This window comes from Maniola jurtina, chromosome 5 (assembly GCF_905333055.1).
Source record: "Maniola jurtina chromosome 5, ilManJurt1.1, whole genome shotgun sequence".
Lineage (NCBI taxonomy): Eukaryota > Metazoa > Arthropoda > Insecta > Lepidoptera > Nymphalidae > Maniola > Maniola jurtina.
Window position 1 is genome coordinate 1,961,684 of NC_060033.1, and position 15,969 is coordinate 1,977,652.

The 15,969-nt window shown below is 35.1% G+C and overlaps 1 protein-coding gene and 1 long non-coding RNA gene across 3 annotated transcripts in view; both read right to left on the reverse strand.

Annotated features, from left to right (window-relative positions):
- The window catches only part of LOC123865495, a 30,759-nt gene extending 30,449 nt beyond the window's left edge, over positions 1-310 (reverse strand). Inside the window, exon 1 of the long non-coding RNA XR_006795979.1 lies at positions 267-310. This is a non-coding gene — a long non-coding RNA (uncharacterized LOC123865495). The remainder of the gene's footprint in view (positions 1-266) is intronic.
- Positions 311-625: 315 nt separating this feature from the next.
- LOC123865443 overlaps positions 626-15,969 on the reverse strand; it is a 126,737-nt gene continuing 111,393 nt past the window's right edge. For both annotated transcript variants that reach the window (XM_045906466.1, XM_045906467.1), the window contains 10 exons: positions 10,244-11,016; positions 8,469-8,546; positions 7,336-7,481; positions 6,474-6,711; positions 5,446-5,546; positions 4,686-5,072; positions 4,221-4,358; positions 3,708-3,794; positions 3,526-3,629; positions 626-3,015 (listed from right to left, as the gene is read on the reverse strand). In XM_045906466.1, the coding sequence (XP_045762422.1) occupies positions 2,855-3,015; positions 3,526-3,629; positions 3,708-3,794; positions 4,221-4,358; positions 4,686-5,072; positions 5,446-5,546; positions 6,474-6,711; positions 7,336-7,481; positions 8,469-8,546; positions 10,244-11,016 (2,213 nt within the window). In that variant the 3' untranslated portion in view covers positions 626-2,854. The remainder of the gene's footprint in view (positions 3,016-3,525; positions 3,630-3,707; positions 3,795-4,220; positions 4,359-4,685; positions 5,073-5,445; positions 5,547-6,473; positions 6,712-7,335; positions 7,482-8,468; positions 8,547-10,243; positions 11,017-15,969) is intronic.

Genomic DNA, 15,969 nt, shown 5'->3' on the forward strand with positions numbered 1-15,969 from the left:
ATGAGATTACCTAACAGAGAGAGTGCTAATAGGTACCATCTTTTCGTGAATAGAGTTCATAGAGTAGGATACTAATTAATATTATGTGCAGGACATTTAGTAGGTACCTACTTAATAAATCTTCGGTCAATGCACCCTGTGAGGGACAAGTCTTAAAAATCTCTTTGTTTACCCTCCACTAATAGCAATACCAATTCACTAAATACGTAGTTGTACCATTAAGTTATTGTGATGCAACATTGCCTAATATCATGTGTTATATTTACACTAGAGGATGCCCGCGACTTCGTCCGCGTGGATTTAGGTTTTTGAGATCCCGTGGGAACTGTTTGATTTTCCGGGATAAAAAGTTGCCTATGTCAATTACAGGGACGCGAGCTACCTCGGTACCTCATACAAATCGGTTAAGCGGATGGGTTTTTGGAAATCCCGTGGGAACTCTTTGATTTTCCGGGATAAAAAGTAGCCTATGTCCATCCCCTGGATATAAGCTAACCCTGTACCAAATTCCGTCAGAATCGGTTAAACTGTTGGGCCGTGAAAAGGTAGCAGACAGACAGACACACTTTCGCATTTATAACATTAGTATGGATAGCTCGCGATTAACAAAATAAAACCACTTTTTATTATATTTTACTGATATAATTTTGTACAAATAACGGCGTATAATACATCGGACAGGTCTCACATACAAAACTAACGCTAAGCTATCCGTATGTCACAAGTACTAACTAAAAATAATCCTTACACAATCTACTCAAAACAAATTAAAATACAATGAGATCATAATAATTATTATTGTAAACATTACAAAACTCTGTAAAACTTGTATAAACAAACTGACTAGACAAAGTTATTTTAATTTCCTTTGTGTTTCATTAGGTATTATTAATTTATTTTCGGGTTCATATAAAATTAAATCTAAATGAAATGTGGAGTGGTTCATTTAAACGTAACTTAAACTGTTCCAAGAATACTAATAGGTATTTATATGCAAATGATATTAAATCTCTGAAATTGAATGAAAGTTTAAACCAATTAATGATAAATTTTCTGTATTGTTACTTTGCTTATTCTGATTTATGTTTATTAAAATTTCTAGATATTACCTACCTATGGACACCTATGGAGGTCCAAAAATTATGCGGTAGGTATTTTTTTGAAAATCTATGATGTTATATGTAGGTACGTTAGCAGTGTGCGTTGTAATATTTTTTTATTGGTTAAATATTAATGAATATATAAGCAACAAGTCCAATATTAAAAAAATGACATTAATTACGAAGGTAGGTAGTTACCTACCTATATTTTTCTAAAGTAATAGGGAAATAAAGAAATTAGACTGAGACCATAACGAAGTTAATTAAGATAATTTACTTTATTTATAAACAAGTTTTAACCCTGTAAAGTATCTAATTGACAAAAATTATTGATAAAATTAAATCCCATATAAGGGGATATTGTAATTGTTGAATAGGGAAACTGGAAATTTGTAGGGATATGTTTGATAGTTCATTCCAGAATTACGAATTGATTAGATAATAACTAATTAAAATTTAATATTTTCACAAATTATCCTAAAAGGATCTTTTTCTTTAATTAATATAAGTTTGGAAATATACAGGCTAATTTATTGTTTATTTGGTCTGAAAACTATTTTATACATCGCTTTATATTGTTTTACGTATCTAATTAAAAGTATATAATAATAATAAATTGTATAACTATAAATAGTATTATATGAATCAATGAAGTTACTTTTATATACTGATAGAGTGAACATGAAATAAATAACACTATGTAAATACATATAAAGCGCATTTGAAAGTACTCTACAGGAGATATATTCTATTAATAAATCTAGAATGGTGCTAATGACGTTTTGTTTGTTATTCAGACAAGCAACCACGCGAAAAAAAAGCAAAATTACACTTAACACTTAATATAAAAGCTCAATAATTTATATATTTTAACGCTATTGTATTAGGAGCTACTTACATTCTTCTAAAAACCACGTTCATATGAAAATTCCGATATACAAACGCTAGGTATGTGTACTTAAAACTATATTATAAATACACTCTCATCGTAACAAATCGTGACCTATGTTTTAAATGAAACCTAATCGATAATTGTGTAACTCAAGACGCGTGCAAATCACTTGTACGACTAGAATTTTATTTAATTTAACATTACAAATAGTATTTTCTCATATCTACTAGATAGTAAAGCACTTCGAAAAGTTCCATTGACAATGGAAAATTAATGAAAGGAAGTAAAGGAATGTCATACAGAAGACTTAGAAAATAGATGTGAAAGTAGGAAATTGTTTTTGTAGCTTAATTTTTGGTAGAGTTTTTCCTAAATTGACTAAAAGTGTTCCATACAAAATTTAAGCTTAAGTGTGCAATGACATTTTCACACACATATTGTGTATTATTGCCTCCGATGTTCTATATATTGATATGTCGAGTACGGAGTTTTGTGAAAATGAACTAACATTTAAATTATTTAACTCAATTTAACTTAAGAGGCGATTTAAGGCGAATCATCATAATGATCTAATGTTAATACCAAAAATCCTACAACATAAATTACCTTAGGTCCAAGATAACTCCTAGCCTGCACATTTCTATCAGCAATTTAAAACACCTAACATTTTTCTTACAAAACCTTTTGTATGTATGATGATTCGCCTTATGTTATACTAATTATAAAAAACTTAATTTAATTTTAATCAAATCAATAATATAATTTCAAATAAATAAATAAATTATGTTCACACTAAATGTAATTGTAATTGGTGTTTCATTTAAATGAACCAACTCGGTTCATTTAAATGAACGTTTGCGTCTTACGGCGTACAACGTCCTACATTGTTGGTGATCGTGTGAGGCAATTTGGACAATGATAGTGGTATATCAAAGTCCCCGCTTAATGATATCTGAGAGACGCATCCGATTAATCCGCTCTTGTATTTGCCCATGGTATTCAGTTCTATTGATGGTAGACCTCCTGAAAATAGAAAAATAATATTGATATAAAATTAAAAAAAAAAAACTTAAACAAAGAGGAACAGTTTAATCGCGAGGATAAATAACTATTCTCAGGATAGTTATACAATTTTATTTAGCTATGTTTTACTAACAAACATTTTGAGTTTTTGGTTAAGCAATGTCGAACGAAGTTGTATGATTGACTGACTTTGGAGGACTGAATTTCGTCATTATCATTCCTCCGTGCTTAAAAGTGCATCGTAAGCCGTCGGTTTCAGTTATCATTTGAAAAACATTTTAATAATATTTATATTGATAATCATTAAACCTAAGTATTGAAATAGTACTAATAGATTATGTATTTGGAGCTAATAGTTTATTCGCACGCGAAATAATTTGGGAGTCCATCGTATTTCATACCGAGAAAACCCCAATAAAAAGAAATAAGGATATGACGCAAATGCACGAGATCAAAACCTAAGTTTAAACTAAGGTTAATTTACTATCTAATTCTAAAGTGGATTCTTACCTATGTAAAGGCCATTTTCTGTATTCAGTTGTTTTAATTTTCCTGGCGATATTTTTCCGACGGATCCTAAACCATCAACTTCTAGAACGCCTGCTTGTCTGTTTCTAAAACAATTTTAACATTATGTATATATATTATTTACAGGTATATAAAAACATTCCGAAATATTCCACATATTTTACCTCGTTGCTCTGGCTCTATGCCAAAGTCCATCATCCACTTTCGTGTGATTAGCAATTATAATTACTTCCCCACTACCTAAATCGTATCTGAAAACCACATTCATATAATTAATTCATTAATTCAAAGTTTTCTCTCTGAATTATTTTAGGACATCTCTTAAGAACTTCGTATGAAATTTTGATCTCTGAAGTGAAATTTCTAAAACGCTCGTCTGAATCAAAAATTCCATGATTAGAGACTATGTAAGCGCAATATGGGGTTTTGCAGGATGCGCCCTTCAGAATGATAGACTGATACTATAAAGAGGAAAGTAGGAAAGCTGAAGACGATGTACTGACGCTCAATGTCACCAGTACAGACTCACAGCTTAATATTGTCATGCTGCTGCTACTGACGATGATGATGATGTCGATGACGATGATAATGGTGATGTAAACTATCAGTTATCATATACTCCGCAAACCAGTTTTGGAATAAGCAGTGATGTAATGTATGCAGAGACTCATACCAACCTGAATACAAGCACAGAGTTCTCTACAGCAAGAGATAAGAAGTCCCCTGGTGGAGTGACCCGGCCGCTCCACACGAGCAAACCATCTGAGGATACTGATCGGAACCGGATGTTAATGTCCAGAGTGTAACTTAGTAACCTGGGAAGCAAAAATGGGTTCTCTGTAGTTCAGATAAAAGGCAAAAAATCGCAACTAATTTCACACAGGAACACGTAAGCGACGCGCTAAGGACGTTCATTTAGATGTTTTTACTATGAAGGAACAATTAGACCGTGATTGCAAGTGAAAAAAACCGATCAACAATATGTTTTTGCAGTGTCTATAATTTTTAAATATTGTTTTTTTTCATATAATCTAATACTTTGTCCTTTTTATACGTTGCCCGAATCAAATAAATAATAAAAATACAAACTACTAAGTACATTAGGGTCGTTGTGGAAATTACAAATGTTTTTGATAACTTACCTTTTTATCGTCTCTTCATCGTCAATATGGATGAAACTGTCTTTACCGCTAAAACTCGGATACGTATTCGTATCTCCCCAATTAATTTCATTCGTGTCCAAATATTTCACTTGCATGTAAGTTTGTCCATCGTACATGGGGCCTTCCGTCATTATATCATTTTTCTTCTCTATATCATTTTGAATATGCAATCGCTTTTTACTAGACACATACTTCTTTTTCTTGTATTTCTCTATATGAACGTGCTGCGCGTGTTTTTTCGATTTCACTTTGTGGTATTTGGTCTTGAACCCTTTTTTCGCTATTATTGAGTGGTGAATGTCGTTGATAGAGATGTTTTTAGGGTATACAGGTATGTGGTCTAACGTTTCCTTGCATAAAGTGTCACTGAAATAAGAATAATGAATTAATATGAAAAAATAAATGAACCGACATAATTTTTGGTTCATTGATTCCGATCCAACTAATAAAATTGTAGAACAATGCATTAAATTTATAGTACTTAACACTCGCATTTAAAAATTACGTTTAAATTATTTTATTTTGGTTTGGTACCGACTAATTAATACCTAATGTGTTAACTAAATAATAACGTGAAAATTGAAAATAAATGAACCGATATAATTTTTGGTTCATTTATTCCGATCTCTCATGAATTCGGTCGACATAAATCACAAGAAAATATAAAAAAAATACAAAAAATATGTATCCGTAATGGTAGAAGGTAGGTATAGTACGTATTGTATTTACAGTTACATACGTGCAAGTGCTATTGTGTGTTTGTGTCTCATCGCAGTTGTCGACGTTGACACCCCCGAGCGCCGCGGATACGACTGACAGCTCCTCGTCGTTTATAACGAGCTGGAAATAAAGTTTTTTGATCACTACTCTTGTAAAATATTATATTAAGTAGTAAGAGTTTGTTGTTTTTTTTTTTTAAATTTATATTTTCCATGAGACCATGCCATAATATTTTCCGGAATTCATCGATGTGAAGTCATCCGGATCAGCCTCACTAACCGGTGTTCCTCAAGGCTCTATTCTAGGTCCTTTCATGTTCGTGGCTCTTTCAAATACTTGCGATATTGTCCTACTTTTCATTTCATTTATTTATTCATTCAAATTTTATTACGCCCATCTTTAGGATGCAAGCTATGTTTCTGCCAAATTTCGTCCAAATCGGTAGATAGATTGGGGGTAAAATATCTAATGGCGCTCATTTGCCCCCGATTTCATTAGGTAGCTCAACTTCCAGACAGAGAGTAGAGACTCTCACTCGCCCTCCCAATACAAAATAAAACTAAACTTACCACAGCCGCTAAAAGACGTTCTCAGCGCAAACCTCGGTGGCAAAAGGGAACCTCCCAGCATCAACAGGTTGTCGTAGTGGCAGTAAGACAGTAGCCTCGTTTGTAACGATACTAACCACAGATTTAATAGTATTTGGATTTCTGTGATACTAACCTTTCCAACACAGCCGCTAAAAGACGTTCTCAGCGCAAACCTCGGTGGCAAAAGGTAACCTCCCAGCATCAACAGGTTGTCGTAGTGGCAGTAAGACAGTAGCCTCGTTTGTAACGATATTAACCACAGATTTAATAGTATTTGGATTTCTGTGATACTAACCTTTCCAACACAGCCGCTAAAAGACGTTCTCAGCGCAAACCTCGGTGGCAAAAGGTAACCTCCCAGCATCAACAGGTTGTCGTAGTGGCAGTAAGACAGTAGCCTCGTTTGTAACGATATTAACCACAGATTTAATAGTATTTGGATTTCTGTGATACTAACCTTTCCAACACAGCCGCTAAAAGACGTTCTCAGCGCAAGTCTCGGTGGCAAAGGATGCGGAGCACCTCCCAGCATCATCGGCTGCCGCAAAGTCAAGTGCCGTGCGACCCCACGTGACGTCACCGATCGTGCCGTGTCGATCAGACTGTCGTGTGGTCGCACGCGAAGGGACGCGCGACGACCAGATCGGCTGACCGATATGCGATGCCACTTGTTTTGTTCCAGAGGATAGGCTGATCTGAAAATGTATACCAGGCCTTCAACATTCGTGATAATTTAAAAAAAAAACTTTATTTGCGATAAATGCGGCAAAGTACAAAACAATAAAAAAAATATATACGCAACAAACAGAGATTACACAACAATTATTTTGAAATTAGATACTATGCATTTCGACCGTGAAGAACAAGGCAACAACGGCGGTGCTTTTTGCAGTCAAAACGCACAGTAGGTAAAATACTGCAAATCCAAAAGTTGCAAACTAGAGAATTAGGCATATTATGTGTGGTGAAACATTCAACTCCGAGAACTGATAGGTCGTCGATCTCAAGGTATGCAAAACACAGCGTTAGAGTTCTTCACTCTGCATGCCAACATTTGTCTGGCTTTCCTTTGAATAGGTGTAGGGTGTATGCAACAAAGTTTTATTAGTAGTCCACAATCCTCAGATAAACGTCTATGTGGTTTATAGTTTTCAGAGGATGGCTATGGTAGGTACTATATTTGTTAGTTATCATGTGTTTGTAAATTCTGAAATTGTGAATAATAAAAAAAAGTAAAAGAGATAGGAACATGAAAAGAAGCTTCTAAAAACTTGATATTTATTTTTAGTTTTTAATAATTATAATATATAGGTACACACCTGACAAGAGCAATTCCAGACCCAAGATCGAAAGCGAATTCCACAAAGTAATCTCGTAGATGCAATGAGAAAAAGTCGCCATCACCACTCGGATGCTCTGCGTCATATAGTAGTAGACCATCCCCATTCGTTGGTTTTAAAGTTATCTGTAATGAAGAATTAGGAACGGATTAGAAGATTTAAAGCTCTAGGATCATTGATTCCAGGCTGTTTATAAATTTTTTTGAAAGAACTGATTGACTGATTAAAGGAAGGTAGGTATGAATAGCTTATGGTGTCGATGAACCAGGTCTTATTTGGGTCAGAGAGTCAGTGAAATAGCTTTGTAACCAAAAATCCTAAGAAGGAATAGGTTGTAGCAGAAAAACAGGCTGCATTTTCGCCGAAAGGCTGAATTGCTCAGAAGATAATATAGTTTCCCAATAATTCAGTATAGTAATAGCTAAACGATTTACACAATTTTATTCCAGTAAACTGAAATATTGAGTTTTATCAATGAGAAAATTGAAACATGAACACTTAAGTACCTACTCGAAAATTATTGTTGCCAATAAAATAATTGTTTCACGAGCGAAATATTCCCAAAATTTGGGTCACAGCAGTAACAAGGCACCGTTTTAATATCGAGCATTATTGTTCTCGATATTGCTCCACCAATTAAATATAACAACAGCTGCGAGGAAATATATTGAAGTTTCGTTCGGTATTCGCTGTTATCGGACGTTGGAGAAACTTCGCTTGAGCAACTCCGGTTAAACTTTATAACGCTCCTAAGGAGTTTAATTAAGGGGTATTGTATCTGCTTGTATCGTATATTAATTATATCTCTTTCATATCTTTTGGTACTATAATAAAAGGCTATATACAGTACAAATAAAAAAATAAGGTCAGTGGTGAATTCAGCTAAGTCAAACAGGGTAAAATAACTAAGTAAGTAATTGCTTATCTTGAAAGAGACATATTATATTTCTTCATTTTCTGTTGTTTTGCGTCTACAGTATCTTATCTTATATTTTTTGTTGCAGTTTATAATTTATATGTATTCTTGTTACAAATGAATGTTACAACAGGTTACATAATAAAACTAAGTACCTGCCTACTTATGTAATTTTCTATTTTAATTATTTTTTTACCTGTATATCAAGCCACGATTGCGCTGAATTACCAAGACCAGGTAGCCGAAGATAGGACGAGCCATTGAAGCGAGGAACCTGAAATTTGATAACATCAACTTACTACTTCAAGAAAGTTAAATACAAATTCAAAGCCCCGGAGCGTCTAGGGACTAGATTTAATAAGATTGTAAGTAGTTATTTTAAACAGAAATACTAATTCAGCGAAAAACAAGAATAAACGCACGATCATGTTAAATTACTTACACAATCTCAAAAAGATCTACGGTGACTAAGTAAATAAAATAAAACGAATAGGTACAAGGACAAAATATTTAAGAGTCGCAATGCAAAAATGGGCCCTATTTTATAACTGATAGCGATCGGATAGTAATTATATCTTAAGTACTTTTTAATAACATTGAATGCCATTGCAAGAATCCCTGAAATGGTTGAAGGATTATAATTATAATAAACGAATTAGGTTCCTATAATTCGTTTATTTCCAAAAATCATGTTATTTACAAAAATTATATTTAACTTCTCTGAACTTCTGTCTTAGTAAGGCAACTATAGGTGTTGATAAATTAAAAGATCTACATGGAAAATCAGAAAAGGGCGGATAGATGAAAAAGACGTGAAACAAAACCTTCAGAAATAAGGAATTTTTAAAAGGGGGGCGCGATTGATAAAAACATAAAACCTATAAGTAAAGGGTTGAAATGATGAATCAATGTGTATAAAATATTGTCAATAATTGTAAAGAAGTAAGTTAACAATGTTAAAAGAAAAATAAATCACGTTTTCATAAGTCAATGTGGTGTACGTTATTTACAAAACGAACTTTACATTCTTAATAGAAACGCAAAAAGCTCAGTCTGAATCCTTGCAATTTAAATTTAAAGCTTTTTTGCTCGAAGGATGCAAAGAAAATTTTTCTTTCACTTTTATATATACGCGACATTTTAGCTCATTACCACTGCGCCGGACGAAGTTTAAGAAAAAATATGCGTTAATCTAAGAACTTCATCTGAAAAGTTTTCAGTGGAGTTTTATTTGACCATTTAAGAAAGCATACATAAAGTTTACTAAAAATGGGTGGAATATTTTCCATAAAAACCCCTTCATATAAACAGCATAACCTCATTCAAGCATCGGACCTCCGACTACGTAGGTACATCCAAACTTCGGAGCACGAAAGATTGTTTTTGGTCATAGAAATAGAATACAAAACACATTTTTTGTCTATTACGAGTATATACAATTCAATACACATGTAAAATTTTACGATAATAATTAATTGAATGCTAAGAAGGCTATAGAATAATGAAAGCTCTTACTTGTAATAAAGATAGAATTCTACAGAAGTGCAAAAGGTATAATTAATAAGGTAGCGTAGGCTTCGAGCGCAATTAATTACGCCTCTGAAGGGAAAGATTATAATAATCATAATGGTTACGGTAATTACAAATTATTATTCAAGCTTATTTTTATGAAAAGAAAACCTTTTTAAAGGCCTTTGTGGCAGGCACCGTCTCTTATTAAATTATTTTCTTGGAAAAAATTCCTTTGTTTGTACAAGAATAAATGAATTAAAACTCACTTTAAATGAACCACTTATCATAATACTAATTTGGGATATGAATAAATGAAAACTTTTACGTACGAATTTCTATATATTTTCTGTTAGTAAAATGAGTATTTATAAAACGGCCAAAATAAACTTTTTAAATAAATGTGATAGAGAAAGAATACTTTACTAGAATAATTTGAATGAATTCAAAATTTTTCCTCACCTTTAAATCCAGAGTGATTTCACATCTCTCTCCCGCGTATCCCAAAGGACAGAGACAGACGCGATTGACACATCCTCCTCCGTGCTGACATTCGCAGTCCTTCTTCTTTTCACCACTTCTTAGATCATTATCGACATCATTAACTATTGCACTTTTAAAATCATTACTTCTGCTATCATCGATAAACTGCTTATCGTATTTATCATTAATAAAAATTTTGTCATATTTGTCATCAAGTCTAGCTTTGAGATCATTTTTATCACTTCTACTAGCGCCGATAAACGGTTTGTCATATTGCGGTTTGACATAAATTTTATCATCACTTTTTATGTCATCAATAAATTTATCATACTTGTCATTAAATCTTGCTTTGAGATCATTGCGACCATCACTTTTACTATTGTCAATGTACTGTTTACTAAATTTGTCATCAAATCGTGCTTTAACTTTGTTATCATCATTTTTACTATCAGAAAGGAATTTTTTGTCATATTTATCATTTTGAAGGGCATTTCTTTTCGCATCAGTAAACTGTTTGTCATATTTATCAATAAACTGTGCTTTGACATCATTATACTTGTATTGTAGTAATGAATTGTCTAGTTTATTGTGATCCTTTGCGTCTCTCATGACGATGTCATTATCTTCGAAGTGTACTATATCGTTTATGTCATATATGCCGTGAATTTCTATGGCCTTTGGTTTCTGTGGAACAGTTTCACTGGTTACTTCGTTGTTTGGTCTCCATGGAGCAAGGGTTGGGGCGCATTCAGCTGAAAATAATGCTTAAGATTAATTACAATTAGGGAAATATAGAATTTTTAGTTAAAAGTGCGAGGGATTCCATTTTTGAAAATGAATCACGAAGTTTTTTTAATGGAGTAAGTAAAAAATTAGCTTTTAATCTATGCCACTAACTGCTTGGGTCCTTTGGAATATCTCGATTAAAGATAGTAGCCTCAAAACAGCTGTTCTGTTTAGCGGTCATTTTAAATATGGATGGAAGTGACGCAAACGTTACTTCCGTCTGAAAAAGGATCTGATACCGATCTATATAATAAGCCTCAATGATTTTCCTTCCCTCCTTTAAGATTCACCCGTTCACCAAGTCTATAAGTGTACGTAAAACCGCGCGGGCGAAGACGGAAACTACGTAATAACATGAAAATATACAAACACAAGGTACATAAGCCCCTCATAACATGCAGTGGGGGGTTTCCATTTAACTAGTGTAAAGAAGAGTCGTTTATCACGTCACGGCTTAATCCCGTAAGTTGCTGCAACGCTCTGCAAAGTTTTATGCACGTCTCATATTGGAAAACACCCAGACTACGACGACGCGGACGTGAACAATATTATGTTTTTAATAGTGTGTTGTGGTAGTACGAAAGTCGCAAAAGTACGCCCGTACGGCATGTTTTCAAGGTAGATAGATAGATAGATAGATAGATAGATAGATAGATAGAAAGACTTTATTGCACACAAAAACACATGTAAAGGAACGCAACACAGAAAGAAGAAAAACAGAAAAAACAATCGTGCGCAAAGGCGGCCTTATTGCTTGGATAAAAAAAAGCTTGAAGATGTGACAGAAGCGAAACTTCTTACACAATGTTTATTATAAAATAATAAATAGTTAATCGATCGTGACCTCGTCCGCGTGGGTTTAAGTTTTTAAAAATTCCGTGGCACCCAGCAGGAAAGGCAAGTATTTTACTAAGTTAAGTGTTTACTAAGTTACCACTTAAGACTTCTGCTGGCTGTAGATAAATGTGTAAAGTCTGTACATAGACTTGACCCTTAATCAAATGTACCTATACTAATATCAAGAAAATTTTGCAGAAATCGGCTCTGGCAAGTCACATACACCGTGCACGTCACTTGTATTACAAACATTCGCAACAAGTTAATTTCTGCAAGTTTTTCCATTAAAAAGTAACTTCCTGATAAACTAACTTCTGCAAGTCTCCTACTTATGGACGCTAATGTCCGAGAATTTAGGGCCATTTTATTTTGACGTAACTATAGTGTTTTGTTACTCAAAATCTATGAACGTTTTCGAGTTGAGCAATCTCGTACTAAGCCTACTGAAGTCCCAACGGTTTACGTACCCGGGAAGCCTGATCTAATTAGTAATGCCGTCCTAATGAATATCATTCGTCACCCCTCGCGTGTTGTCTACACTAATGAGAATGGATCGTGTAAGGGCTAACGCATACTGACGGAGATGGAGTTAGTAATGGTTCATTACTCATTAGGTAGGTCTAGGTAATAATGAGCAATGTCATACTGAAAAAAAAAAAATACGAACGAGACCCAAAGGACGCGCGGCACATTTGTGTGCTTAGGCTCCCCACTTCGCTACTCGTGTCACATAATAATATAATATTCTTTATAGTAGATGCTATGTACCAGCAGCGGTATGGATTGCGCCTTAAATAATATCACGATGAAATAATCCATACTAATATGAGTGTGTTTGTCTGTCTGCTAGCTTTTCACGATCCATATGTTTAACCGATTTTGATGATATTTGGTACAGAGTGCTTGCATCCCAGCTAAGGACGTAGATTACTTTTTCCCCGGAAATTCAAATTTTGATTCCCGGAAACTCAAAAAGTTCTAATGAGATTTTTAAAAACCTACATTAATATATACAAGAACCTACATTGAAATATACCGAAGAAGTCGCGGGCATATTTAATTGTTTAGTACAGAGATAGCTTGCATAGATACAGGTTACTTTTTTATCCCGGAATATCAAAGAGTTCCCTCGGGATTAAAAAAAACCGAAACTAATGACGCGGACACAATCGCGGCACGCGGACAACATCTAGTACTTAGGTATGTAGATAAATATCAGTTTTAGACTGCCCTGACCGCCAATCTGTCCACAAACTCCAAATCCCTTTAGAAACTAATGTTTTTGTTCAAACTCTTTCCCACTAAGTCCGCGTAATTCCGAGCGGGGCTAATACTCCGCAGACGAGGGTGCGTTATTTACGGCCTTCATCTCGTCGTGATTTATAACGCGACCTTATTTCAAGCTGTCATTGATAAACCGTATGTTTTTTTTCGTTATTGACATGTTGACGCACCTGCTATGATGATTATCATGATAAATTCAAAGCTATTGTTATTGAGTAGAGCTCTCCTCTCAGAATGAGAAGGGTTTACGTTTTAGTCCGCCACGCTGACCAAGCGCCACGATTACTGATTATTTATTGATGAGTTGATGTTTTACTAGACATCTACACTAACACTCATATACCACTTCTATACCAATTCTTAATTCTGTAGCCTGACCAAAGCCTGACGTAACAGAATAGATAGCAAGTGTATTGTGACGTCACAAGTACAAGTGCAATCGTCGAGTCAGCGGGGGAAGTGTGACTGTGTGGGACGGACAATTTATGTCGATCGGGATTGAAAATGCAGAGTTTCCTCTGACTTTCTCTCTAACTTTACAGTGCCATATGCGTTGTAAGCAATTAAATATTACTTGCTTTAAAATCGGTGAAGGCAAACATCGTGACAGACTCTGCATACCCGAGAGATCTCCATGCCTAATGTTCTCAAAGCGTGTGAAGTCTACCAATTCGCAAGCCAGCGTGGTGGACTATGGTCTAAACTCTAAAGTCTAAACCCACATTCTGAGAGGAAACCCGTAATCCTCAGTATATTACAGTACTCACGCTTCTGTACCACTTCTATACCAATTCTCAATTCTGTAGCCTGACGTAACAGAATAGATAGCAAGTGTATTGTGACGTCACGAGTAGAAGTGCAATCGTCGAGCCAGCGGGGGAAGTGTGACCGTGTGAGGCGTACAATTTATGTCGATCGGGATTGAAAATGCAGAGTTTCCACTTGTATATTACTTTGTAACGATTTTTCAATCGCTCTTTGAAGTGGGAAAGGATTTATAGGGGCAACCTTTTAGTAAAGTCTGTTGTGAACATATCCACCTATTGTATGAAGACATTTATATACCTAATCTGCTTGAGATAGTTAGGTGGTTAAGACGTTTTGTCTTTTTTTCGGGAGGTCTGAGATTCGTCCCGGGCACTGGATGAGACCTTTAGCTTTTCGGTGCTTTAAACAATTAAATATGACTTGCTTTATTAATGGTGAAGGCAAATATCATCAGGGAACCTGCATGCTTCAGAGTTCTCCATAATGTTCTCAAAGGTGTATGAAGTCTTCGAATCCGCACTTGGCCAGCGTTGCTAACTATGGCCTAAACCCTTCTCATTCTGAGAGGAGACCCGTTCTCAGTAGTGGGCCGGCGATGGGTTGATCATGAAAATTAAAATGTACAAAGGCACTCGTTTTTCGTTAATCGCCGGCGGTCGGACAGCTACCTAAAGAAGATAGGAAATATTTTGCTGACAAAAAAATTCGTGATAAAAATTCATCCCGTATTTCCGGGAGGGCCCAGGAAGGCTTAATGGAATCAAAGGGCTGTCCCGAAGGAATTCTAAAGCCGGAACAAAGAGGTTTGCGTTTCGCAATGTTTAAATGTTTTTCCTTTATAAAGGAAGGACATCAATCAGTCACCGAAAAAGTCGCAGATCATAAAAGAAAACGCTGTCGGATTTAGTAGATATTTTATAGTGGATAGGTAATTTTGTTCGATAAAAATGTCAGCCCGGGCTATTTATTTGCTGTATGCTCTTGTCCTTGTACGAGGCACACAGCATTATGCTGAATTGTTCCACATATGACACAGTTTATTTCGGCGCTTCTTCTGCTTGAGCCTGTGACGTAATGGGTTCCGTGGAGTGAAATTCCTTGTGTGACTTGTGGGTTTTATTTCACTCTACGGAACCCTTTACGTCACAAGCCATTTTCGCTTTAATAGGGATGATGTGTACTAGTAAAATCGGTGATTTTAGCAAACTTAAAACTAGCATCGAATGTGGATTTTACGAATTTTGTAAGACACTCTACAATAATATATTTTAGACATAGGCATCATCCCCATTTTCAAGTGGAGGAAGCGCTGGGATAACCACCCTTTAGGTATTACATGTGTTATGTGGCATACCTACTTTACAAAATAAACGTTTTACTTTCCTTCTTTGATAAAAAACTTAATATTGTTGATAAAAAATACACATTATCCGTATTAATTTTCTTCAAGTTTTCTTATAAAAGTACTATTCTTCAATACTGAGGTAAGAAACGAGAGGTAAGTATCAAACTTGCTGATAAGATTTCCGATGGAAAACAGAGTTTGGGACCGATATTAAAGTTAATAAGTTTGATAAGTCGACAAACTTTCCAATCTAATTACGTTGAAACAAATGAAGCGCGCTTTGAATTTCAATTGCCTTTAAGGCTGCGGTTAAACGAGGCAAAAATGTCGCGCGGCTACCGCGCGGTTTTAACCGCTTAAGTACGCTGAACTTTCGTATACATTAATGGCAAGTGTGAACTCAGTTTATTACCTAACTATTTTATGCTCGCAAATTTTAACCCCTATTTTACCCCCGTAGGGGTTACATTTTCAAAAATCCTTTCTTAGCAGATTTCTACGTCATAATAGCTATCTACATGCCTAATTCATGCAAACGCATGCAAAAGCCTCGATGGCTCAATGGTTGAGGAGCAGACCGAATTCCGAAAGGTCGGCGGTTCAAACCCCACCGGCTGCACTATTGTCGTGCCCACTCCTGGCACAAGCTTTACGCTTATTTGGAGTGGAAAGGGGAGTATTAGTC